The 27,857-nt window shown below is 46.2% G+C and overlaps 3 protein-coding genes across 8 annotated transcripts in view; 2 read left to right on the top strand and 1 right to left on the bottom strand.

The window, feature by feature from the left end:
• LOC120812009 (uncharacterized) overlaps window positions 1–27,857 on the top strand; it is a 519,303-nt gene that overhangs the window by 76,640 nt on the left and 414,806 nt on the right. The gene's annotated exons all lie outside the window — the stretch shown is intronic.
• On the top strand, window positions 41–11,056 carry snx7 (sorting nexin 7). 2 transcript variants are annotated; one of them, XM_078096940.1, is made up of 9 exons: window positions 41–329; window positions 3,186–3,371; window positions 3,564–3,674; window positions 4,281–4,439; window positions 4,547–4,745; window positions 4,885–5,084; window positions 5,213–5,299; window positions 6,676–6,822; window positions 10,429–11,056. In XM_078096940.1, the coding sequence occupies exons 1-9, from the start codon at window positions 246–248 to the stop codon at window positions 10,507–10,509; spliced, it is 1,254 nt and encodes a 417-aa protein (XP_077953066.1). In that variant the 5' UTR covers window positions 41–245; the 3' UTR covers window positions 10,510–11,056. The 2 variants fall into 2 exon arrangements, with proteins under 2 accessions (XP_077953066.1, XP_040023556.2); XM_040167622.2 differs by having other exon boundaries at window positions 6,670–6,822.
• The window catches only part of LOC120811752 (phospholipid phosphatase-related protein type 5-like), a 59,909-nt gene continuing 52,134 nt past the window's right edge, over window positions 20,083–27,857 (bottom strand). For all 5 annotated transcript variants that reach the window (XM_040167330.2, XM_078096943.1, XM_078096944.1 and 2 more), the window contains one exon: window positions 20,083–24,317. In XM_040167330.2, the coding sequence (XP_040023264.1) occupies window positions 24,288–24,317 (30 nt within the window). In that variant the 3' untranslated portion in view covers window positions 20,083–24,287. The remainder of the gene's footprint in view (window positions 24,318–27,857) is intronic.

Below are 27,857 nucleotides of genomic sequence, written 5' to 3'. Positions count from 1 at the left end.
CTGAAAACTGAAACCATACAAATAGTGGAGCTAGTGACAATCCGTCAAGTGATGGCTGTGATAAATCTTATTTTGAAGGCTCTTAAAGGAAGTGGCTTCTCACTTCCGCCTCGAACTCTCCTGTGCCTCTCTCAAGTTGTGCTGGAAGTTGTTGCCTCTCTCAAGTTGTGCTGGAAGTTGTTGCCTCTGTGAAGTTGTTGCTTCTCTAAAGTTCGCGGATGAGCTGTTGAAGGGCTCGAGAGCAGATGAGCGGACAGACGGTCCCCGCGGACTTCTCGGGACACATGTTGGACCTGGACGAGGACGACGACCTGGAGGTTTTCAGCAAGGTAAGCGACGCTTCCTGGTTCCGAGCCTCCGGTACCGGCCGCTGCACCGTCAACCCGTAGCGCGCGCGCGGTGGTCGCGGCGCGCACCGCGTAGCGCCGGTAGTCCGCGCGCAACGTCCCCGAGCGGGACGCCGAATGCCCCCCAACCAGCTGATGAGCGGACTGTCCATCAGGTTCCGTCCACTTTATGAATATGAACTCGGTAAAGACGAACTTGAGGCTCTTCCGTTACTTTACATTGAGGGATTCGCACATGACGTTTACATGATGGCTGCGTGGCCTTTGCTCCAATGCAGCTCGCTGTCAAAGATTGTAAATGTTCAAGGAGATCAATCACACCACCAAAAAAACTCTTTATTTTAATGTGTTCGCCAAATAACATTTATTGTCATTACAATCAAGAAGAAAAGTTCAAACATTTTCGATGAACACTCTCCACCAGTGACAGATGTAATGTCAGGATCCTGTCCATGGGGCACCTGAGGGGTGTGTGTGTGTGTGTGTGTGTGTGTGTGTGTGTGTGTGTGTGTGTGTGTGTGTGTGTGTGTGTGTGTGTCAAACTCGCGGCCCGCGGGCCACATCCGGCCCGCATTGTGAGAAGTACAGAACCGTATCGATTCTCCCCCATCCGTCCTGGGCCGTTGGATCGTCATATGGTTATTATGGTCTATGTGGGCAGCGTCTGAGTTTGACTCCCCTGCTGTAGTTGTTGGTGTTGTGTGTCTGCGTTGTGTTGTGTGTCTAATAAGCCTCTAGTGTTGCTTCAGGGAGACGCTTTGAAAGACTGCCGTCATATTTGCACGTCCTTGAAAACAAGCCTCAATTCATTTTTTTAAAATAAAGGAAAATACAACTCCTCAGAGATGCGCAGTCCTCCCACCACCCGGTAAACGGTGTTTAGTGAGCGGCTGAGGAGTAACGCTGGTTGACGCCGGCAATACGTTTGTGAGCGAATAGCAACCAGGTGTCTGTGGTGCCGATGAACAACAAGCAAAGAAGTGTGATCAAATAAATAAATAATGTTTGTTGCATTGGGGTCTCAGCAAGGTCGTCATGTGGGATTCAGCTGCTGGCTGCCTAACTGACCATTTGCTTACTGTGTATTTAAATAGTTACTAGAATCCTAATAAGCAATATTTGAATCACTGATGCAGCAAATATTTTAACCGTAACGGATCTTGAAGTAACTTTTCTCTCACTTATTGTTCCCATGTGGAAAAGTGGTTGTCATCAAGAAGGCCAAATGGTCGCAAATGATTGCAAACGGTTTCCCTGGCAACTGTCCAAAGAATGTCAGGAAGTGGCGGCGACCTTGAATGTTTTTTTTCATGTTGCGTTACATGTCAGGGAGGAGTTACAGACACGACACCTCGAAGAGGCTTCAATCTGACAATCTAAGACCTTTCAAAGCGATTCATTAGCTGCTGTGTAGTTTACATCCGTACGCAGCTCCTCGGCGCCGCTATGGCTGGAACATGTCAACGGTTACCAAGGCAACCGAGCGGCTGCTGACGTGATGCTGAGCTGTTTGTTGTACAGGACGCGTTGTTCTGGCTTCCAGCGGTTGTTGGCTGTGGACGCGTTAGTCATACGTGTGACATGTATGAGCTCTTCCAGCAGCCAGCGGGGCGCCCGGTGGTGGAGCTGGCGCGGTGCGAGCTGCTGATGGTGGCTGCACATGTTTGGGTTACACACAAAGTGAGAACTGCAGGTGCGATACTAGAATAACGCACTCCGAGGCTCCGTAGTCCAAACTGTATATTTGAAATGACTAAAGTGTTGACAGCCGTGCTTCATATGAGCCTGTTGGCGTGTGACTTTGCATGTGTGGCTGTTTTTTGGTGTGACGCAATGAGCCGTGACTGTTGACCTCAGCAGCTTCTCGGGTGTTGTGAAGGCAAACTGACCTGCAGTCAGTCCAGCTTTTCACAATAATGGTGGTAAATAGACCGTACTTGATCACGCAAAGCTTTTTAACTCGTCATCATTTATTCCAAAGTAAAATTGACTTCAGAAAGTGCACAAAGGGGTTGTAATAATAAAAATGACTCAGTCCTCTGGTGCTGCCATGCGCTGGTTGCAGGTGCCACGTGCACACAAACCAACTTATTTGCGGTTTGAAACTGCCGGGTGAGGAAGAAAAATATAATAGTAGTGGAGACACTGATGATCGGCCTCCACCACCGGGCTGAACTCGCTCTCTGCACTCTCATTGGCTACAATACTTCTTCATCCAGCAAATGGCCTGATGACAATTCCACATCTATTATTTTTTCTAATTCTATGAATCACTTTAAAAATACAGGAGTGGGAGCTGACGGTGGGATTGTCCTGCCGTCCCTGCGCAGTGAGCAGGACTCTCGACTGGAGACGTTGCTCCTCGGTATCCGTTGCTTTGGGTGATATTAAATGGGTATCAATGGTATTGTTTCCCCACACGGGCTCAGCAGGAGAGAGGATTGTCCTTCTACGCTGATAAACAGCTGGTCAACCGCAGTGCATGCTGGTCCGGTACCTGACTCCCTTAAATAACCAGTTTTACGCAACTAATTAGCAAATGACTACAAAGAATAAATAAACTAAACTGACTTTGAGCAGAAAAAAAGAGACGAATGCCTGATTTAACAACAAAGCACATCACACCCCCAGAACCCAAATCCAACACAAGGTTCCTACGATCTCTGTCACTTTGTTTTTGTAGCTTTTCTTCTGTTTCAGCTTTAAAAATGTTTTTGTAAAAACGCATTTAGCAAATAAGGTCCTGACATCTTTGCATCCGTTGAGAGGACGTGGACATGAGCGTGCTGAGCAGCCAGCTCTGTCAGAGCGCTAACAACGTGACTCTCATTGGTCCAGAACCCGTCGCTGGCAGGGGGCGGTCCCATGCCCAACTCTCCCAGCTCCATGGTCAACCAGTACAGACTGGAGGAGGAGGAGGAGCAGCAGGAGGCCAACGCCAGAGACCTCTTCATCACCGTGGACGACCCAGAGAGCCACGTCACGGCCGTGGAGACCTTCGTCATGTACAGGGTGGCCACCAAGGTGGGCGGGCCTTCACTCACCCACAGACCCCGTTTTCTCGCAGCTTTTTAAGGACGAGGAAGGTTTTTTCCATAATAAGTTGGACTATAACAAAGTGCTGGTGTCATTGCATTGATAAGTACATCATGTCTTCTTACCTACTGCACAGTGATGATGATGATGATGATGTGTTGTGACACAATCTTCCTCCAGACCACGCGGAGCCAGTTCGACTCCAGTGAGTACGAGGTCCACCGGCGCTACCAGGACTTCCTGTGGCTCCGAAGCAAACTGGAAGAAAACCACCCGACGCTCATTGTCCATGTAGGTATCAGCACACCGGGCCAGCTGTTGTACACATCTGCAGCCGGAGACCTTTACTGTGAATCTCGCTCCCGCTGCCAGATGAGTCCCAAAGCACCCAGTGCCCCCTGCTCTTATTTCATTTCCATCTAGGATTCCAAAGGTTTTGCAACAAACATATTTATATATATATTTATATATATATATATATATAACTTCAGATACATTTGACACACCTGCATAAACATATTGCCAACATGCAAAAACCTGCATGAACACAAATAATCCTTAACTGCTTAAACAAATACTCACACACCTGCATTCGTTTCTAAAAACCCACATATTCAAACACCTGCATAAAAAATTAACATTCTATATATAACATTTAATATTCACGCATGTTCCTTTTTAATCGATCAACTGTAGAAAAGGGAAACTTTTAATCTTCCTGATTAAAACCTTTACAAATACCCAGTGGAGCTGTAGAGACTCAATCTGTGCCTCAGGAGGATGCTCCTCCCATCGCGTGTCACCTGCACACACCTGGTGTGCAGGTGTAGATCAATGAAACGCCACTCGTACAGCCGCGGCCACTAGCCCCGCCTCCTTGTCTCGCTGCGCCCTCAGCCGCTGCCGGAGAAGTTTGTGATGAAGGGCATGGTGGAGCGCTTCAACAACGACTTCATCGAGACCAGGAGGAGAGCCCTGCAGCGCTTCCTCAGCAAGGTCTCCCTGCACCCCGTCCTGTCGCACAGCCACCACCTGGAGGTCTTCCTCACGGCGCAGGTCAGCTCGCACGCACGCAACTTCATTGTGAACTTTGGTGACCTCCGCATCGACGCGCCGTCTAATTGAAGCCCGGGTGTGTTGTCTCCCCCCTCCCCCCCCGACAGGACCTGCTGCCGTACAAGAAGCAGGGCCCGGGCTTCCTGAGCCGCTTGGGGGAGACGGTGAGGGCCGTGGCCAGCTCGGTGCGAGGCCTGAAGAGCCGGCCGGAGGAGTTCAGCCTCATGCAGGAGTACGTGGAGGACTTCAGCATCAAGATCAGCTCCGTGGACAAAGTCACCCAGAGGATCATCAAGGAGCAGAGAGGTGCTCCACCACACGCACTCGCACCCTCGCCACCACCTGCGTCAGCAGACCTTGGAACAATAATCGCCCGGTTGTCGTCGGTGACCGCTGGATCCACCCAGCTGGTTTGCATCTCAACGTCTCCTCTGTCTCCTGCCAGAGTACCTGGATGAGCTGAAGCAGTACAACCCCACCTATGCCCAGTGGGCGGAGTCTGAGGGGGAGCTGGCGGAGCCCCTGAACGGCGTGGCCAGCTGCGTGGAGCGGTGCAGCAAGGAAACGGACGAGCAAATCCAACACCTGTCCTCCGTCCTCGTCCCCGCCCTGCACGATTACGTCCTCTGCGCCGAGACCCTGAAGGTGAGCGCCGCTTTCATCAAATGGTCAAACACACCAGCGCTGATCGGGTGGAGCTCTGGATGTTAGAAGCAGCGGGGGGGGACACACACACGCCTCCTGGCGCTCACTCGCTGCTCCGTCTCCGGCAGGCTGTGATGAGGCGGAGAGACAACATCCAGGCCCAGTTTGAAGCCAAGAACGAGGCGCTGGGCTCCAGGAGGACCGACCTCGAGACGGTGAGTAGGAACGCATCCGCACACACTGCGCCCCCCCCCCCCCCCCCACCACCGCGCCATGTTTGTGTGTAATAAAGTGAACCCCCCCCCGGGCCGCTGGTGCTGGGGGGGATTATGCACATATCCTCAGCTCTGTGGGAATAAGCCGTCGATATGGTTTCCCTCCGTAAGCCGGCAGATAATGAAAAGCAGCGTCCTCCGTACACGGAGACCTGCTTCCAAATGTCAGCAGACAAAGAGCAAAAGGACACCGCTATTTATGAAGCCCCCCCCACACCAACCTTGCCCAGCTGACATCAAAATCCATCTGTAAGGTTGTAATTAAGAAGTTTGACTGAGACTTCCCCCCGCAGACTTCCTATTGTATTCCTTCTTTAATTAGGGGGGGGGCGCTGTTATCAGAGTCATTTTGCCTTTAACACATCTGCACCGAGGGGGGGGGATGTTAGACAGCGATGCCCCCATGGAACGCGCTCTTCAGGGGGGCTGAAGGCCGTTTGAGAAGGAGTGTGGCAGCATGTGATGCCGGAGTCTTTTATTGTGAAAATACCTTCAACCGCTGCGTGTTTTAAAGGTTCATGATGCAAAAATCTAATGAAATGCTTTTCAGATTCTATTAGAAAAGTTTGGCAGATCCTATGAATGTTGATTCTATGGTGACTAGAAGGCGTCATTTAGTGTGTGTGTGTGTGTGTGTGTGTGTGTGTGTGTGTGTGTGTGTGTGTGTGTGTGTGTGTGTGTGTGTGTGTGTGTGTGTGTGTGTGTGTGTGTGTGTGTGTGAGACACACACGGCCAGCAGGGGGCAGTGCTGCTCTACAATAGATGTGCCAGATGTGTTCACACGTGTTCCACCAGTTGAACAAAAGTGATTTGCATAACTTTTAGATGAACAATGTTCATTCATGCAATGAACAATTACATGAATTCAGAATGAATTGGATCGGTTTCATTCCCACAAATGTGTTATTATGGTTTTATTTAGTTTCTGTTGTCCGTAAATGCTGATTAAATGAAGGAAACATCAATGAACGTGTGTGTGCAGTTTACATTACCTGGATTGGAAATGATGTATTCTATATAAACACCTTACAATCTGTTCATATGCAACTTATTCATTGCAGAGAGCCTGAAACAGCGTTTCATAAGCGCTTATAAGCAGAGTGAAACATCTTCTTCTACTACTCGTATCACGGTAGAACTCCCCAACCTGAGCCCCCCACTGTGAAAACAGCTGGAATGTCCTTAAACTGACTCTTAGTTTGACCAGCGAGCCGGTCGGTTGGAATCAATGTCTTCTGTCCATTCGGAGGTTCTGTCGTCTTGCTGCAGACGTTTGAGGGACAGCTTGTCTGCTGTGTGTCCCCCGGCAGCTGCAGGACGAGGTGGACAGTCTGGCCGACCGCGTGGAGCTGGCCAACAACGCCTTGAAGGGAGACTGGACCCGCTGGCAGGACGGCATGAGAGCTGACCTCAAATCCGCCTTCCTGTCCACCGCCGAGAAGAACGTGGAGTACTACGAGCAGGTGAGCAGGAGACGGAACGGGGGGGGGGGGAGTAATGTGGGAGAGACATGTGATATCCAGAGTACGGAGCAGGCAGCCCAGCAGAGAGAGGGGGGGGGGGGAGCTGTGCGGCCTGTAACGCAGGAATGGTCTGGTGTTGTGGTGCTGGGGGGGCGGAGCTGTGCCAGCGGATGGGGGGGGGGGGGGCAGCGCTTCACCTTCTCTTCCTCCTCCAGCAGGCGGCCTGAGAAACGGCTGACCTTGCACTTCCCTCGCGTAGGGCTTTTATTTTGTGCATCTTTCTATGCCGGCTTTGTAGCATCCGACCTGAGGGAGGCGCTAGAGAACCACGCGCTCAATGTGCTCCGGACGTAATGAGGGAAGTGTAAAGGAAGCGCATGTAGGAGGGCTTCACAAAGCCGGCGGGTTCCTGTTTATGCACTGAAGAGGACTCACTAACTATTGTTTACCGGTGTAGGAGCGTGGAAACAAACAAACAGCCACGTATTCATTTTGGATCCAACGTCACACTGTTGATTTCCATCCAATAACAAGTTAATACAAATGTAACCGTCATAATAAACACATTGAATATCAAATATGCGTTTAAAAGTAAAGAGAAAGTGCAAATAAGTCTTTGCAGGAGACGAGCGCGTTGATGTTCAGTGTCCAGACTCCTTCATCAGCAGGTGCACGAGCCTCTGAAGGACGACCCTGTGCTCGGTACTAAAAGAGAAAGACGCTGTAATTATCACGTTGTAGACTTTAGTATCATAGGTTTATTATGCTAAAGACAGGCTACAATAATTCACCCATTTACTGCCTTAGAGAGACCTGAAGCAGCGTTACTGAGCAGCCTCCACGGGGCGTGAGCGTGAACCTTAAGCTGACAAGGCCAGCGTTACTTTAGTCAGCATGACTTGCCCATGAGGGGAAGACGTGGAGGCTCCAGCACCTTTAAATGTCCTTTATTATTATTTATTTAATATACGACGCGGCGACAATTTTCATAATCGACATCGACTGATCGTTGCAGCTGTACTGACCGGTGCTTCTTTGATGGGAGGTTTTTATGGGGAGACCGTCCTCTGTCCCCTGAAACACACACAGTGGTCTGCGGCGTCTTTCCACAGCCTGTGTGTGTTTTACACCCTTCGCTCGCACCAGTTTTAATTACCAGCCCAAATACCTGCTGCTTGCAGGTCCTCAGAGGATTTATTCCATCTGGATGATACCAAACATCCAAACATATGCAGAGGTTTAGCATATGAAAAGCAGCAACTCCTGTGTGTGTGTGTGTGTGTGTGTGTGTGTGTGTGTGTGTGTGTGTGTGTGTGTGTGTGTGTACATTTCCTATGACAGCGTGCTCTCTGTCTGTTTAGAGCCTGAGGTGGTGACAATAGTCCTGTTAGCAGTCATTGATGCGTCCGTGGTGTTAAGGTCTGTAGAGAACAGCAGCTCTTCCCTCTGCAGAACAGGTTCGGTACTTGGACCTCAGTTACAATATGACGCTAAGCTGCAATATGCAATCAGACATTCTCTATTCTCTCTGAGTCAAATGTCTGCGCAGGGACACTTATATATATATATATGAATTGTCAGAGGAGCGCCTGCAGTGATGGTCGCCGATATGAAGTATTTAGTAGTTTAATAAGATGTGAGCCGGAGCCCTCGAGGTGTCCAGTTACCAAAGAGCCGTGAACGTGTCCACACCCACACGTGAAACGGATGCTCTTCCTGCCCAGATGAGACAAAGGCTGCATGAGGCCTCATAAGGACAAAGGCTGCATGAAGCGGACGGGACCCCACTGAACGAGGTTCCCTCTGCTTGAAGCAGATTCCACCCTCTTATTCTGCGGAGGTCCCACAGCACACAGCAGGCCTGGAACCAGAGGCTGAGCTGCTCTCTGCTGCCCGGGTGCAGGTGTCTCCACGGGGCCTGTGGGTGATCAGAGCGTGAGGGGCTCGCAGGGCACCGGGGGGGTGGGGGGGGGTTGAAGGCGCCTGTCCAGACCAGGAGATACAGAGGGAGGATGGAAGTAGATGGGTGATTAAGGACAGACCTTGTGATTTCATCCTGGAGGCTGACGGGTGAGTAATGTCGAGCGGAGCCGTTTGTCTTCATCTGGACGAGCCTGTGATGAAAAGCATCAATCTGCAGCGTCAAGCACTGAATCCGCCGCCTGCCATCATGGAGGACAGAGTCGTTTAGGTGAACAGACTAGAAGAAGAATAATCTCTAGTAATAGTAATAGTAATAGTAATCCCCTTCATTGAGGAATAACGACCATCTGCTGCTGTCATGTATTCCTATGCTGTGAAACTGCATGTGCTCTGATCCATGCTGGGATCCGTTTGTAGCAGAGGACCAATATTTCTGTTTCATTCAAACATCTGCATGCAGTCGTTCCTCGTAACTAGCTCACCTTCGACGGAGCGCTTGTCACGCATCCAATTCAAACATGAATCCAGATCAAGCAGCACGTATTATTTAAGTGTGTACGTCAGCACACAGAATGGGATCAAACTATTCCCTGGTTTGCTGATGCAGTGATCATCACATGCAGCTTTGTGCTGCGCCTCCAGCCTGAATAGAGGAGGCTGAGCATCGTCAGTGTTGCCACGGTTACCTCATAGCAACAGGGACTGCTTTGGGGGAGCGGGGACTTGTGTCAATACATGCTTACTTATCAGGATTATTTTTACTCTTGGTGAAATATTTACTAGTTGTTGTAGGCGAGCTTAGTAAGTATTTGTGTTTTAAAGGAAGCTGGCAGCAGCTGTGCTCCTGTATTGCAGAACGTGCAACTAGATGCTGAAGTGTCCTTTTTAAATGATGGAAAATCCCCCACTAATCATTGACAGAGGAGCCCCGGTTCCTAGATCAGCTTTTGAGTGTCTGTGCCTGTTGGTGTATTTCTGAAATGTTCACTTTTCAGCTGCTGGGCACCTTGTCTCTGCTTTCTAGATGAACGCTTGTGCCATAAAAGTGATACTCACTGTGGGAAGTCCTCTGACACACACACACACACACACACACACACACACACACACACACACACACACACACACACGATGGTTCTCTCTGTCAGTGAAATAACAAACTCACCTTTTATTCAATAAATTGGCGAGGAAGGTAGAGAAGGACAGGAGAGCGATGAAGAGTTACTATCAGAATTATGTTTTGTTGCATAATTCTGAGAGTAACTTAACAGGTTTTGGACAATGTGTGAAATCGTTTTATCTGAAAACAAGGTTGTTTCATCTCATCATGTTGTGCTGAATCATCACAACAAAGACGCCCGTAGTCCAAATGAGAAACTCTTTATTTCTCCTTTTGACCTTGAAAAAAGGCAATGCCAATCAGACCCCCCCCCCCCCCCCCCTTCTGTTCCTACCTTTCACAATAAAAGCCTGTCTGTCTGTTTACCGGAGAACTCAAACTACCTTTAAGAATTTGTTTGCTTAAAGAAAAGTTAATAAAAACGTACCGTAGTTTTGCCTAAGCTACAGACCAGGACCTGTGACTCTAAAGGAACCTGTTTCAACGCTGCTATGATGCAAAAGATGTGTTGTGTTGCTCATCATGGTGCACTCGCCCCCCCTGTCCTGTGTCTTGTCTTCCAGTGCCTGGCCGTGTGGGAGTCCTTCCTCTTGTCTCAGAGAGTGGAACCCGGGGAGCAGAGGGACGGGGAGGACGCCTCCTGAGATGTGGAGAGGATGCAACCAAAACCTCCAAACCCAGGCCCTGAAGTGATACCCCCCCCCTCAGACGTGCATTATGTTTGAAACAAGCTCTCTCGCTCGCTCTCCGTTTCTTTCTGGCCAAAGAAGTAAATCCCAGCCCGCATTCCAGTGATGATTGTGCTTCACTTAAACCAACACGGCGATCAATAGGTCGCCATGCCGCCGTTTACAGCCGACTAGGCGCGCTGCCAAAAGCCAAAAGAAGGCTGCTGCTTCTTCTGGCTCCTCTCTCCTGCTTCGTTGTTGTAGATACAGAACTGTCCTCGACACACAGACACTACAACGTTTCCGCCAACCTGTCGGGTGCGCCTCTTCCAAGGATGCTGCTTGGTGACCAAAACTAATGACGCTTCTAGGTCTCCCTCCCCCAACTGTGTAATCGCCAAAGTGAGAGCGATCAACTCTGAAGTAATGTCACTAATATGTATGCAATCAAAACCGTAGATGGAGAAATCTAAAAGAAAATTGTCTTTTACAAATTAAACCTACTCAACATGTTATAAACTCCTTATATCACTGCTTGTTTGTTTCTTTGCAGGATCAGAGTGCTTGATATTCTTAAAGCTTAGTTTTAAGTAGTACAATATATATATATAATATATATATATATATATATAATCATTGTCATAACGCATTGAAATGTGAGTTATCCCAGCGATCATTGGGTGCTCTTGAGGGGAACAACAGCCATTCTTAATACATTGATCACCGTCCGCAGCGTCTTCAAATCCACAAACAGAAACGCTCAGGACAAACTACAGAGTTCACCGTCCAGCGTGGGAGGCCAAGTTAACGCAGCGACGTCCTAAGGCTCACTGACGCCTGTGGTTTGGTCACAGATGATGGACCAGCATCTTCACCGCTTGGAAGGCAGCTATGCTCACCACTATACCACCATCGCTTGCTTATGTTCAAACATTGGAAGGGAAAAAAGAGACCTATCTAAAGAAAAACAGACCAATTTGGAATTGCGCGGGGAGACCCCAATGGATTCTAGTCTATCGCCCTGACCACTCCCCCACGACAACCTTCGAGTTCAGGTTCAGGTTCATGGCTCCCTGGCAAAACAGCAGTCGTCATCGATGGAGGTTTTGAGCCCTCATGAAGACAAGTTCGCTGCAGCCAAAGAGGCTCGTCAATTGATCCAACGGCAATGGTACATTTTTTGGCATCAGCCTCCAGCCTAAATACGCGAATGAAACACCTACTTGGAATGCAGCTATGCGCGCAAAAGAGTCATCACTGGAATTGCGCAGGGAGACCCCAATTCATTTCTAGAATTACAGCAAAAGATTGGGTAAAAGGTGTTGTCTCGGATTTCTAGTCCATCACCTTAACCACTCGGCCACGACAACTTTCAACCCCCCAAGCGGCGAGAAAATATAAGGCAACCCATGACGGAACACAAACTGTAAAATCAATTCTTTTCATATTGATATCGTACATATAAGTTCTTCATCTACATATTTTGAAGCAGTATGGATGATGTGCTTAATACTGCTGTACTGTAAGCAGATTCTAGTGCAGTATAAGTACCTTCAATCAGCAGTCAGAAGTTCCCTAAAATGACATCTCTGGTAATATTTACAGCCAAATGATGCAGCGTTTTAAATGTTCTCACCTCAAGGAATGTTGGGAAGACAACACGTCCAGATGGTCCAGTGTCCCCTATGCTGAAGTAGATAGGAAAGGTGCTGTGATCCCTCCTTCCTTATGTGTCTAAGTCCATTTCTTAACACAACTGCCATGTGGAGACTTCTCAGTCATTTTATAGCTTTAGTGAAGCGTATTCTATAGGAATGATATATATATATATACATACACACACAAAATGTGTATATACAATAGTTCCTATAGAATACGTTTTACTATTGCTTGATCAAACCATCTGCTTTCTTCCCCGGTGTCTAAGGTCCACCTACAAGGCACTTGCTGGTGAGGCACCGTTGTATCTTAAAGAGCTTGTAACACCTTATTGCCCTACAAGGCAGCTGCGCTCCATAGATGCTGTTACTTGTTGTTCCTATGGTTTTAAAAAGTAGGCTGGGGGCCAGAGCCTTCAGTTATCAAGCTCCTCTTTTGTGGAACCAGGTTCCACTTTCAGTCCGGGGGGCAGATTCGGTCAGCTCTTTTAAAGTAAAACTTAAAACGTTCCTCTTTGATTGTGCCTATAGTTAGGGCTGGCTCAGGTTAGCCCGGACCAGCCCTTAGTTAAGCTGCTATAGGCTTAGACTGGCGGGGGACTTCTTAGGACACACGGAGCTCCTCTCTCTCTCTTTCTCTCCCTCTTTATGTTAATTCACATTTCATTAATAATTCACATCTCAATGCACATAATTATTTCTCTTCTTTTATCTTCCCCGAGTATTTGTGCTTCACCTACTCAAAGGTTTCTATGGAGGGTGTTTTTTTCTGCAGTGGCCCTTGAAGGTATTGTCCATCTTTTACCTTGTTCATTGTGTACAGACACATCCATTGCATTCAGAAGGATTCTTCCTCACTAAGGTTTCTTCCTTTTTGGTCCCCATCAAAGGGCTTTTTATATTTTGGGGCGTTTTCTTGTTCCAGTATGAGGGTTCCGTGACAGAATGTGTAGACTGATGCCCTCCGAAACTAATTTATGATTTTATGCCGTACAAAATAAAATAAAATGAATTGAATTGAATATACATGGTCTTTAAAGTGTACTTCCAGATTCCTGAAAGCGGCCTGAACCATAAATTGATAATAGGTGACAATCCCAGCTGCCTCGGAAAAAACAGGGCTGAGCCAAGAGAGCTTTCCCCATGAAAGGACTTTGCATGCTAAAACAAAGTAGGTCACCCTACACACTTAATTACATGAAATATTCACTATGGTACTCTAAATAAAGCAGTGCCTTGAAAATCAGTGTTGCTACATTCACACTGATCAGAGTGCTGCCGTGTGTTCACTGGCCTGCTGGAGGTGTCAATCATTTTCTTTAGGTAGAGTTCAATTGTTGGGATTTGAGTTGAAATGTAAAGGCACAGTCTTGTGATTTATGTCGTGAAGTCATTGCTTACCCTAAACAAAGAACGTATCTTATCCCGCTGATAAGAGCTCCACTGTCGTTGAGCCTCTGCTGCAACAGGTTCTCGCATTAGTATGAACGCGGTTTATTTAGGATCAATCCCTCTAAAGTATTCCACCGTGTACCCTATTTCTCTGTTGAGTAACGTCTCAGCTCTTGTAGGAATATTCAGGGATTCACTCGTTATCAGATCAAAGAAATGGAGTCGTACAGTGTTTCAATCCCTCCTAAAACATGTGTATTTAAACTCAAACTCTGGCTTTATTATGTTCAAATTGTAGTGCAGCCCTGACTTTGGTGGAAAATCTTGTACCTGCTTTGGGTGGGTCTGTTTGTGCTGTAATAAAAAGTATTGTTTATATGGTTATTGTCTGGGAGAAAAGGTTCCATCCTGGCAGAAAGGACACAAACCGTCCCAGTGAAGAGGACGCCAGTGGACGGGAAATGTGCTGTCTTCCTACAGAAGTAGGTCAATGGACATGTTGCAAACATTTTGATATCAGACTGAAGGAACAATAACTGCCACACGCAGACACACACACACACACACACACACACACACACACACACAACACAAAGGTGGTTCTTTCAATTCAATTTATTTTAAAAAAGTCAAAATTTTGCCAGCCCCGTTCCCCACGCAGCGAGCGGCCGGCCGGCGGCGATCCGCAGACGTAATGCGACATAATGGCCTCCGCCCACTGCTGAGGCTGCACGCTGGGTGCTTCAGTGCCCCCCCCCTGACCCCGTCCCAGAGGAGGATGCCCGTGTGTTGGTGGAGTCCAGCAGCTCAGCGCAGCGCGACTGAAAGGAGGTGCGGCCTCCATTTTATTCTAAGAACATATTGTCGTAATATCTTTCAATTCAATTAAACTTGACCCCAGAGGGCTCTACTAATGGTTCACATGCGACGTCTTCGCTCCGGTTAGAAAGTGGAAGGAGACAAATAACAACTAAAACAACCAACCTCAGTCTAAGTCTTTGCTATTTATGGGTTTGTCTCACAGCTTCGTCTTACTATCACACTGTTCAAACTGAACCAGAAGTTCTAACTCATCTGACTCATCTAACTCAAAAGAATACCGCGAAGACCTGGACGAATCCATTTGGTCCTTTTAGGCCTCTTGGGTGGCTGAAGTGCATCTGGATGCCGGGCTGCGTGGTGCTGAGCTCTGGGTCGGTACTCCGGGCCGATACCAGCTGTGTGTGGGTTTAACCAATGCACGTGCACACGGTGGCGCGCAGCACACAGCGGAGCCTTTAATAACCACACGTGTGGCTTTAGAGCGCTCAGCTTTGTGTGTCTGTAAACGTTTCGAGTTTATATCCATCCATCCATCCATTTTCAACCGCTTATCTGGTCGCGGGGGCAACAGCTCCAGCAGTGGACCCCAAACTTCCCTTTCCCGGGCCACACCTACCAGCTCTGACTGGGGGATCCCAAGGCGTTCCCAGGCCAGTGCAGAGATATAATCTCTCCACCTAGTCCTGGGTCTTCCCCGGGGCCTCTTCCCAGCTGGCCGTGCCTGGAACACCTCCCTAGGGAGGCGCCCAGGGGGCATCCTCACCAGATGCCCAAACCACCTCAACTGGCTCCTTTCGACGCAAAGGAGCAGCGGCTCTACTCCGAGCTCCTCGCGAATGGCTGAGCTTCTCCCCCTATCCCTAAGGGAGACGCCAGCCACTCTCCTGAGGAAACCCATTTCGGCCGCTTGTACCCGTGACCTAGTTCTTTCGGTCATGACCCATCCATGAACCGAGTTTAGATGAAGGTCTAAATAAACAAATACATATTTTATGATTTTAAAATGTCACTGTTGTACTGGTTTACTGTTTATAATTGACTTGATATTATTACACAGTTTAAATAGTACGTTGCACAGAGGTACAGAAGAAGAAGAATTGCATTCTTGCTGTGAAGAAATGAATGTATTGAACTTGCTCTTCAGGAGGAAAGAACACAACAGTGAAGCTGAACAGCGGAACGTTGATTGATTTTTTTCTACTAATGAGGACATTTTTCTGTTTGCATATTAAAAGCGCACAGATGGTTTGTGTTTGCAGTGGGTTTCATTGTGTGCCAGGGTTCATCTTTGTGTTTGGCACTCAAGCTGTTGACTAGGAGCTCGGCAGAACGAGTCTTTGGGGTTTTATCTGCAGGTAGAAGTTCGTCCTTCTGATGGATTTATTCTTCCTTCCACCGGTGGATTTCTGCTGCTGCTGCTTTTAAAGAGAAGAGAGAATTACTTTGATTGTGAGGCTATTGTTCATCTTTTAGATGCAAAAAAACGTTTTCATTTATTTCCATGGAACATGTTAATCACACTAGTGGAGTCTGAGTTGTAAAAGTTGTGCACTGGTAACATTCAAATCTGTTGGTTCTTTTCAAAAGGCGACAACGATGCAAATGCTGGCAAATTAAACAGGAATCTTCCAGAAAGCAACCAAGTGATGGAGTCCCAACCTTCTCTTTATTGGACAAACACTTTTAGAATGATACAAATATTCGTGGTCTTATTTTCTCTCATGTGGACTTGTGACTGTGTAGTGTAGTGCACTCATGTGCTGGCAGCTTTGATCTTCTCTTTTCATTATGAGAACGAGCATTTTAAAAGAACACAGATCACCAAAGGTGTTACAGGAGGGAAGAACCAAAATTCAAATAAATGAATAGAAAATGAAGTTAGTTCTTCCTTGTAAAGTGTACTAATGTAAAACTAATGTAAAGTGTAGATGGATCGTTAGCACACAATCTGACACTTGTTTAGCTGATTTTGTTGCAACTTTACATTGTGACTAATTCTAATGAGCTTTGTTGTCTGCATCATGGAGCCAACTAGTGGAAGCATCCTTCTTAGTAGTGTTTGCACATGGTGCGGTAGTCGTGTGAATTCAGCTTTTGATTTTAACAAATTCATTTCATTTTGACGCAGCAAAGAATTGGAACATATTGGATTGTGGTAATAAAAATAAGCAGCATGAGTAATGTGTGCGCATGCCTCATGGCTAACCTGCCTCCAAAGACTGTCCGTCAGACTCCGACTACTTCAAGTCCAATTTCCTACTTAAGAGTAAAACATCGGGCTCCAGATCGCTTTGTGCTCACGTAGATCTGCAAGAGAGGAGAAGACCCTCCCGGTGGACCCCCCACCAAAACACTGTGTGGACAGATCACACTGACACGTGTTACAAACTCAGGATTTAATAAACAATTACAAAAGCTTTTCTTAACAATACACTATGTACTTTTAATATTCTACTGGCTGTGATATAATATTTTCATGGCACAGGTTTTCTTTGACATACTATTACTGGTGGTGTTACATTGCTCATGTAAAAGTTTGAGGTGATTCTCAAAACAATGAAGCAAAGTAAAGTATGCCATGAAAATACCTTAACAAAAGGTGTAGTATTTCATAAAAACATAACGCATATCATACAAATTCCATAAATGAGATATTATGGTTTGTGTGGCATAAGACTTTCTACCGCGTGTACATTTACAGGATGACAAACAGGAGGCAGAACGATCCAGAGAGAAGATGTGGATGATCGATCCAATCTAGCCCAGATATTATTCACGAGCCTGGACGATGGGCAATCACAAAAAACGGCAGAATAGAAAATTCATACTAAAAATCAATATGGCCGACATCCGGTATGGCGTGGATCCTAAGTCTCTACGGGACACATCAGCCCATCATCTTCCAAACATCTAGGTCACACTTCCACGTTTAAATGGGCGCTATCGAGGCAAATCTTCCCATCAAAGCCCAAATTCCATTTTAAATATTTATTTCAGATATCACACAAAGATGAGTTTTTGATTCAGAGAAAAATCTGCTATCTTTCCATGGCGAACAACGAGTTACCACGACAACAGCGTTAAACAAAAACTCACAATATCCATGATAAAGTATCATCAATGTCTCAAGGTGCAGTACAATCGATCAGGTCAATCGGCCAGGAGGAGTACATCAAAGTATAAAACAGCAGGTGGCGCTACAACTTAAAAACGCGTAGCATCATGTAACCTGGAATTACAACTCTCTATCATAGCGTCATGGACTGTATGTCCAAGAATGTCCAATGTCCAATGTCAAAGAAATGTCATTAAAAGGTCCTTGTATTGTATTTTAGGTAAATATTCTAGTATAACATGTCGTTAAATAAAATTGTAATATTTCAAATAGTAATAGTACGATATTTGAGACATCATATATTATGTTGTTTTGTATGACAATATGATGTATGAATTTGTTGAGGTGTGATTATTGCTCGTTCAGTTGAGTGTCCAACTGCCACAAGCCGTGATGCACTCAGTGGTCTGACATGCACGTACTCACATTCCACATGGAATCCAGTTAACACCACAAACAGACCCATGAGGATCTTTCACAGACCCGTGGATACGTGTTACCACTTTGTTTTTTCAGTTTGTATTGTTCCTGCCTCTAAATCGGTGTGTTACCCAGAAGCTTCACACTAACACTTTACTGTTAAAATTCTATATTTCATTGAAATCCGTTCTGTGTCACTTTGCTCTCTGGCTGCCTGATCGGGCCGCGATGGAATCCAAAGAGCAGCCGGGACTTTGGGACTTGACAGGGTTGGCGCTGCGACCTGGTCGTAATTTATTCATTGGCTTGGGTTCATCACCAGTTTACTCTGAACAAACCTTTGAGCCCTGCAGGCTGTTCCTTGACTCGTGAAAACCAACAAACACCGATCATTCAATAATTACGACTTCATGGCCAAACTGAAACAAGTGGGCCGGTGTGTGCACGTACACTATCACAGCTTCCAGTACCGCTGTTGGCAGACAGCGGCATCGAAGTGTACTCTCCGAGTCATTAACTCCACAAAGACGGCCTTTTCTCCGGGTGAATGATCCACCTAATCTGCTGCGCTGGATGTGCAACGCAGTGAAGCAGCGATCCAGAACTCGTGCATTTCACTCTATATGAATTCATTATTTTTCTTCCGCCCTCTTTCCCGCTCTGATCTCCTCAAACACGGCGATAAGGAATTTCACACACGCTCCTTGCTGAGTCGGGATCCCGCATCTGAAATGTGGATGTGTGGAATTAGGGATTAGGGTGGTGTGGCGGCCATGCTGGCGCTGCCGTATGGGGAGAGATGAGGAGGCGGCCGGGCTGCGTTCCTGCCTGCCAGCCTCTCCTAGAGATCCGGCCTCTGTCAAACCCGAGCACATCCCCAAGTACGCCCCCGCATCTCTCAGTGAGCTCAGGCCCACCTTCTCTGGTAGAACGCAGCAGGTAGGCACTTCCACCAAGAAGTGCCTCAGTACCTGTGCCTGTGCATGCAGATAAGGACGTTGATGAGCAGGCAGTACTCCACAAAACACACGGGTCATTTCCAGTTTGACAGAGATCCTCACCTTTGACCAAAATAGATCCCCGAACTCCACAAGCTGCGGATCGCCCAGCGATATTTAACTGGTTAAAGGACATCTGCAGGCTCTGCTGTCCTTCACAACATATTTAAAGCAAGAAAGAGCCTAAAAGGTCAAGATTTTACAAATCCCAACAGCTCTCTTCCCCACAGCAATACTGTGTTTGGAGTTTAAACACGGAGGACAGCTGGATGAACGTTGGATGAATGAGTTGGATGTGTGAGGGTTAACGCTGGCGCACTTTGGCAGATTTTAGTTTATGTGTGTTTCAGTATCTTGAAAGTTTACGTGACGGATATTTACAAGCCCAAAACTGTTAATTGCCATAGCTCTGCTTTAACTTCTAATGACATGTACAGTATCTTGTTTCCCAGTCATTTTACAGTCATCTACAGTTAGAGCTCTATATTCCTGTATTCCCTGTTTTGGAGGGAATATTTCAACATGCAGTATCCCAACACATTAAAGGCTCATCTGGAGACCCAAGGCCCGGCTTCATTTCACTTCTGACGACTCAGCAAAAAGGTCAGTTGTGTCTTCGTCTTCAGCGGTGCTCTGGTTATCGACCCACCTCGGAACATTGAGGACACTATTTTCTACCTTTCAGTGATTAACAGGTGCAGTTGTTTGCAATTCCGCTCACTCAAAATATTAGTTCTTTCAGAGGTCGTTGGTGGAAACGTTTGCCCCCTGGAGAACAAATGGGGACACTTCCTTGGGATTTCATCCTTTGTACGTCAGGAAAGTGTCCAAATGGGGCAATGCAAAATGTGACCACCACATTGAGACTAAGGACCCCATACGTGTACAGATATTTTGACTGCCAGTGTGGAAATTTCCTTAGAAACAAGTCATTTTAGTCCAAACCGGTAAACAGTTGAAGTAGAAACCGACAATTGATGCCATCACACAATATGTGTAATTCCCAAGCAGACAACATATTGTGTTGTCTAATTTGGTCAAACGATCTCTTATTGTGTCTGGATTCAGACATAAGTGTCCGCTGAATGAACGTAGTTCAGTAAAGTGCAGATCCAACATCTTTTAATCGAAGGAGTGAGACAACTTTTCCAGGTAAATGTTAAATCCCTTTCAATGTTTTATTTTTTTTTATTCAAAGACTGTCAATTCATTTTTTTCTACAGTGTAAAAGGTCACAATTTGAACTTAAGTTGAAAACAAGGGAAATTGAAAAAGAAATGCGATTAATATGAAAACATGTAATAGAAGAACGACATCCATACAGTATGTTCCAGTAAGCAAAGATATCACACGACTGTGTGAGAGAAAAAGATAAAACCACAAGTTTAGAAAAGGTATCACGTATGTCGCAAAACAAGCTCAGTCGAGGAAGAATATGGACTACAGAGCAGGGTCAGCAACCGAAATATCAACATAACACTATCGAAAAAAATATAGAAAAACTGTAACCCTGAACATTTACATGAAATATACATAATTTGAGTAAAATCACATTAAGAAGGAAAAACAGTTATCAGAGGAATAAAGGGGACATTTATGCTTTGAACACTCACACAGTGCAGTCATAAGAAAATAGAAGTGAATGACAACATAGAATAAGACCAAAAGGAGATACATATAATAACAATATATAGCCTGCATATATATATATATATATATATATATATTATAGATATATATCTATATAGATACATATATATATATATATATATATATATATATATATATATATATATATATATATATATATATATATATATATAGTTCATTATATCTGTTCTCTTCTTAATTGTTGAAGCTCTTGAGGTGCACATATGAGCAGATCAAATATATATATTTATTATTCTGAGATGTTTTTGAGCAGCAACAGAGGTGGCCCTTCCGTTAGCAATGACTTACAGCCAGATTTAAGGTGCTACTTGTTGCATGTTCCTGACGGGGGTCTTTATCACGAGAGCGTCAGTGATTTTTACAAAAATAGACATTTCAATGGGCCACATAATTGTACCTTCACTGCGTTTCTCCACTGCTTCTCGACAGGAAAGAAGCCTAACGTGTTATTGCTACAAAGAAGAATGAGGGACGGGACTTTGATACAATATAAAGTACGAACGCGTCCAGGAGGTCAGTCAATGGACGGGACATCGATCGATTGAAGAACCAGTTAGAGATTCATGAATCCATTTTTGACCAAAAACAGGGAGGGGGGGGGGGGGATCCAAACAATATTCAAACATTCTCATATATATATATATATATATATATATATATATATATTGTGTCTGTTATATAATATATAAATAGAATCGCAGAGCACAATTGAAACAAACTATCATTCCTTGAATCCACTGGGGGAGTTTTTATCTTCTATTTTTGTTACGCACTGCCACATAAATGTGTTTGTTTGTTGAAATGTGTAGAATAACACGGGACTATTCAAGCGTCTCTGCAGGTCCAGTACAGAGACAACTACATCATAGGAGAGAGAAGTCCACATTGAGACCACTCTACAGCTCCGGGATGCACCACGGTGTCCTGTGCTGGACATAAGTGGCAAATGTGACTATGGACAATATTCAAATGAGTGTGAATACAGATGCCTCAGCTGTAAGCTCATTTCATACTGTGCTGCTGCAACACCTAGACAGAACTGTTCATGTGAATGTGAGAAGGACACCAACATGTTCCATTAAATTTCCCAGTCTTTTTCATCATTACAAAGGTTCATGGCTTCAAAAACCCAACTACTGTAATATTAATGTGACTCAATCATACAAAACATGTGTACAAGGAAACTACCAGCAACATATGTGCATGGGGAAAGTAATAGTGCAACAACAACTTGTAAGTCTGTGGGACGGACCTACAGAGACTCATCTCTAGTCCCATGAAGGAACCGTCTCTCTTCTTATTCCACCACTGAAACCACCACCAGGGAGACGAGAGGGGAACCGACTAACAGACGCACACCACAGAGAATCTCAGTTCTGGCCTGTGAGTCGGGCCGACCTTTGGATGCCGGAGCTTTCACATGAATCCAAAAAAGCAAAGTGCACTGGTTTGACAACGGGCCTCACCACGTCCATCCCTGGTGTGGTGGATTTCTAGACCTGCAACCACGCGCAGCCTATTTGCTGCAGGAGGCGACCACCAGCAAAGAGAGGGAGGGGCTGATTGTCGAAGTCGGCCTGACGTTTCTAAAGATATAGTTTTTCCACTAGTGGTTGATTGTGTACTGCACACACACACACACACACACACACACACACACACACATACACACTAGATCTCGGTGACATACGAATGACACATAAATACAAAGAGAAAGTTTAGGAGTTCTCTTAACTTGCTACTCTGACCTGAGCCCATCTTCATGTTCCAAGGAGCATCCTTTAAGTTAGAAGTCCCGCCCCCTCCACTCAACGCTCCAATAACAATCCTGCTTGGAACCTGGCGAACCTCCATGAGCCGCCCTCTGGTGTCATACGTAGTATGCTACGTCTGTGTGGAGCTACTATGTAACACTACACACGTGTTGCAATTTGGACACATTACATACATACATCATATCCTTCCATCGCATACTATAGTCCCTGAAAGTAACACGTAAATGTTTGTCTTTGTAAAGGTCCTTCGACCTTGGAACAGTAAAAACTGGAGGCGGGACTTGAAAAGCATCTTAACATCACAGTCAGATTCTCAAAAGTATAAAAAACGTGATATTAATGAGCGCACGTTACAGTCTGAACAACAAACAGCCACCAACAAATTAGAATGGGACAAAATGAATCTTCTAAGTAGAAACAAAGAAAACCAACGTGGACCTACTGGTCCCACTGGGCTTCGACCCAACGACCTGATTCCTGCAGCTGGCCAGAGAACTGGTGACTTCTCAGCCCCAACAAGCCAACGACCTGCGAGCGAGCTCACCAGACTAAACGCATTCTGAAAACTAGAGACGTTGATTCTCTGAGTCAGCGAGTAAGATAAGTAATGGTGAGAGAGAGAACCACACCTTTAAACTACTTTGGACTGTCTAACGCAGGGGTCAGAGGTCATTGTCCCTAAACCTTCCAGAATGTTGTTGTAAAGGTTCAGCAGCTCAAATTCACATTTTGAAAGCATTTTAATAAAGCCACGTCAATGATGAATCAATAAAGCTGACCAATAAATACGGTACTGATCCGTCAGCCTGAGTGCACGTGAAAGAAACAACCCCCTTCTGTTTGGTGAAATCATTTCCTGAGATAGCTACATGAACAGAAAGATGAATTACTTTGGTCGTTAATAACTCGATGGTTGTAAGAGCAGCTACGACTTTAATCTATTTCTTCCTTGCGGTCTCTGATTGGAGGGATGACGTCACTGTGAGACACACACACACACACGCTACATGTTGTGCAGCCAGCTTCAGTTAATCATCACCTTAATCATTGTTTTTATTCTGCTGTCACATTGTTTCTAGTGTTTCAGGATCATCTGTATACTGAAAACATGTAAACACGAGATGTCGAGTGCATTTTACATTGCTTGTTTTCTTTGCTTGGGAAATGTAATCGGTGTCACGTTAAAGTAAGATTTGGTGTGTGGATCTCATCATCCTCGTCATTTGCACTTCTCTGTAACGCATAAGATACCCTCCGAAAAATGTCATTTCTTGCATGAACTACAAGGTACCACCTAATTCTGAATGAAGTCTGGAGCTCCTTAAAATGAATGGTATTCAAGTCAAATACATTTAACACATGTCAGTCACCATGTGTGTGAGAAAGTTCTTTTTTAGTTTCGCTTTCATTTAAGTCCAAAGGTTCACATTAATGAGTTTGATTAAATACAGACCCAGCGGACAGCAGTCATAGTCTGATGTTCTCAGGTGAAATAACAGTAAAAACACGGTAAACACTAAGAGCCTTAATGGACGCAGGCGTTTTTCCATAATCAAACAGTCACAACATATCTGACCTCGGCCAGTTCTTCCCTCGTACTCTGAGTGTTCCGCAGGGCTCGACTCGTCCGCTTCATCTCAGAGGACAAAGTCAAACACCATCTCAGCAGAAGTGCATAGATGGAGAAAGCTGAAGCAGCCGGTCCTCGTCCGGGTCGCTGACTGTTTTTCTTTTCTTGGACACGAGGGGCGGCACATAAAGACAGCGGCCGGATAAAGACGACATAGAAGGGCAGACCGGGAGACCAGACACAAACGGAGAACGGGTTTAGCGCTGCGGTTAATGGGATTGGACGGTGAAGAGCGTGGACGTCCAATGGGTCTGCCAGACGGCCGACTCCACGTCATGTGACCTCAGCGAAGGCGATGTGATTCTGCAGGGAGGAAGGAAGAATAAGAAGAAGTCAAATCAGGACGATGGGGACCAGACATTCTGCTGGCTTCATTCAGGGCACCTTAATATGGACACACTCCTCAAAGTAATTTCAGGCTGCTCTTGGCCAGTGTTTTATAAAAAGTATCATCTGCCAAAAGAGTTCAGCCACAAAATTAATCTATGAGGGGAACGCTCCAAATAGCAGAATCATTTCAGGGTTTTTTCAACAGAAAAACCTCTTTTGAAAACCAGAAAGAAAGACACTGTGAATCTGGTATCTTTCCACCTGCCGTGTCTGTAGAAATCCTGTTTATTTTGAGGAGCTAAGGCGACTCTCACCGCCCTGCCAGCAGGAGAGAAGCCATCAGAAGCTGCGTGGAGGAGTCGCCTGCACGAAGGGGTCTGATGTCAGCCTCTAAACACCAAGAACCCCAGGATGCAAACCCAGTGGTCCAAGTGTATACGGAGGAGGAAATATACCACATTTCATTCATGAAGCCGAGACCCTCCACGTGTTCAGAACACACCTGCAGAGCAAGTTCTGAACAGCTGGTAGAGAAAAGAAGCCGTCACAGCATGCAGACAGCAGAGAGGCTCCCTGAGAGGAGAGGGGGGGCCTGGCCTCCTCCTCAAGGAGCTCCACTGCTCAGGAGAGGAAGTCCTGTTCCTGACTGTTCTTTTGATGGAACATGGCAGCACTAATTGTTTATTGTCACAAACAGTTGTGGAGATCAGGTAATGTTTCTTTGCCTTCTGCAGTATATTAAGCATCCAGCTGTTAAGAGGCCCTTTGTTTAAAAAGTGGCATCCTCAATGCTGTCCTAAACAAAACTGTGGATTTTAGTTTAATCTGAAGCGATTGATCATTTTCACCAATAAAGTGTTAATAAAAGCAGCAATGAAAGATGATACGAGGCCATGGACCGTACCCCACGTCGGCGCCAAGTAGAGTAGCAGCACTCGAGCATCAACAGTGAGGTAGCACTCAGGATCAGCCCCCCCACCCCGACTACTTAACCATCTGATCTGATCAACGATAACGGACCTCCCTCCCGTCATGAGACACACGCCATCGGATGCCGTTTTCCTCTCGGTTGCTGCATCCAGCCGTCTGCGGAGGTCCAAGCCGAGGCTTAGTCTACCTTTCAACAAGGAGAGTAAACGGGAGAAAACATCTCCCACAACACTTTTCTCCTCTTGTGTTTCTGGTGTTTTAACCCGTTTTTTTGTGCAAAGCAGATTCAGTTCTGATCCGATCATTAATCTTTTGTTCCTTCAGGGAAACACACTCAGGCGTCCTCCAGCCGGAGGCTGCATTCCACTCCACACAGTGGGGACGTACGTGGGATTCAGACTTCTGCCCTGACCTTTTTTTTCTGTTGCTTGTTAGGCTTTCAGACATCTTCATGTTGAGCTATTTTTAGAGCGGTGCATTTTCCACGAGCGCGGCGTAGCCGAGGTGAGACTTTGTATCCTCTGCAAGCAGCCGAGTTTCAGCTAGAAGCTGTGTGATTCAGTTTCAGCTAGTTTCTACTTTCAGACGATAAATGTGTGTTGTGGTAGAGGAAGTCAAGGAGCAGGTGGCATAACGACTACTGAAGGTAGAGAAGCACCTCCGCCCCACATGCCAAGTCCTCTGGGCACGGTTCATTGTCGGCCTCGTCCTCTCGCTGGTTTCACCTGTCCTGGTCTCACCGGTCCTGCTCTCACCTGTCCTGGTCTCACCGGTCCTGCTCTCACCTGTCCTGGTCTCACCGGTCCTGCTCTGGCGTTTTTTGGGGGGGCTGTGGTGCTTGGGGAAGCTTCAGCTGCAAGCTCCGGATGCATTGGATGTCTCATGTATTCAAACTCAGCATACTCGGCTGTATGTGGGCTGGGAGCATCTGTTGCGTGTTAAAATGGCAGCCCGTGTTGTTTGTATAGTTCAGACTAAACTTTGATCAAACTGTAACCACAGAAGGGACCAGCAACATCATTTAGTGCTAATTCAAACATGGATATTTTCTACGTCAGGAGGATTTTTTGACGTAGCTGAACTCGTTTCCAGGATGACTGATGCTGAGCATCACAGCAGACATCTTGATTTGGGAAATATGAGAGATAAAGTTGAAATGTGTTATTTCCACCTGTGATTTTGCTTTCATGACCGGACTAAACGTTCTTCATGTTGTGAAAACGCTGTGGAAGCATGGACATGCTCTGATAAGTCCCCTAGTCTAAAGGTCCTCAACTGCACCTCTGTAGTGAGTCAATGCGTGCGTGTGTGTGTGTGTGTGTGTGTGTGTGTGTGTGTGCGTGTGTGTGTAGTTGCTGGTCTGCACCGTAGAGTTGAACCACAGAGTCGGGTCTGCAGGAGCTGTCATGTTCAAAGCCTGATGGTAACCTCGCCTACGGGGATCTTTGTCCCAAACTCTGCACCAAGTTGTCCCCCTGGGGTGTCCCCGAGGTACGGCCCTGACATCCCTGAGACTATAAATACCAGCACTACCCGGCCTCTCTGTACCGGGAAGGAAGTGCAGAAACAACGGTGTTTTTCTCTTTGGACCCCGAAGAAAAGAAGAGATCCCTCCTCTTCTCACGCAAGTCAACCTTTGCTGGTTGGAAGTACAGACTTTCCATTCACTTCTGAAGAACGCTGCTATTCATCATCATAAGTTTAAAAGGGAAGAAAGAACACAAACACACACAGTTTTTGCAGCATGCCGTGACTTGGGGCAAACATTTGGTTTCCCCACTTTGAGGGGCCATTTGAGATTAGCATAAATGCTGAGGATCATCATGGTCCTCATTTAGATCCAACTGTTCTTTTGGGGCAGTGCACCTACACACAAAAGGTATGATTGCATCCCCTAGTTAGCGTGGTGTAGCAGCTCTCCTGTCTGCGTAGTAACAGACAGCGTCACTCAAGGGTGAAAGGTGAAGAAAGGTACAGATGTGTGCAGCGGTTTGAAAACACGTCACTGTTGGTTGCCTTTTGTTGCAGAGGCGCTGGACCCATTGCAGACCCTGCAGCCAGTGCAGGAAGGCCTGGAGGCGCTCCTTAATCCAGCACGACTCTTCCTCCTCCTCATCCGCCTCCTGCATCAACGTGTGTCGTCAAAAGTTAAAAGTCAAACACCGATATGTTTCTGCAGGACCGGTGGCTGTAGTAGGTCCACAAAGAACAACTTTATTCAGCAACTGTACGGACCTGCAGTTCATCCACGCAGGGTGTGAAGGGTTACACCAAGTGGCTACATTGTCAACATACTGGATACCTGAGCAATCCAATAATTGGCCTACTAATAGCTAGTGGCACTCGTTTAGGATCCAATGGGAAAAATGACGGCTAACAGCAGTTCTTCATTTTTAAGCAATAAACTGTTCCTCAGTTAATCAACTCAAAACTATTTCATTTGTGAAGCTGGAAGACACATTTTGCAGGAATACTAATAATAATCTGTCAAATGTGTTAAACAATCCAACAATAAATGTAATATTTCCCTTGATGCATTGCAATCGCTGACACATCGGACCTCCCGGTGAGTGATCGTAGCAG

This window comes from Gasterosteus aculeatus, chromosome 21 (assembly GCF_964276395.1).
Source record: "Gasterosteus aculeatus chromosome 21, fGasAcu3.hap1.1, whole genome shotgun sequence".
NCBI lineage: Eukaryota > Metazoa > Chordata > Actinopteri > Perciformes > Gasterosteidae > Gasterosteus > Gasterosteus aculeatus.
This window is presented reverse-complemented; position numbering and strand designations above follow the sequence as displayed.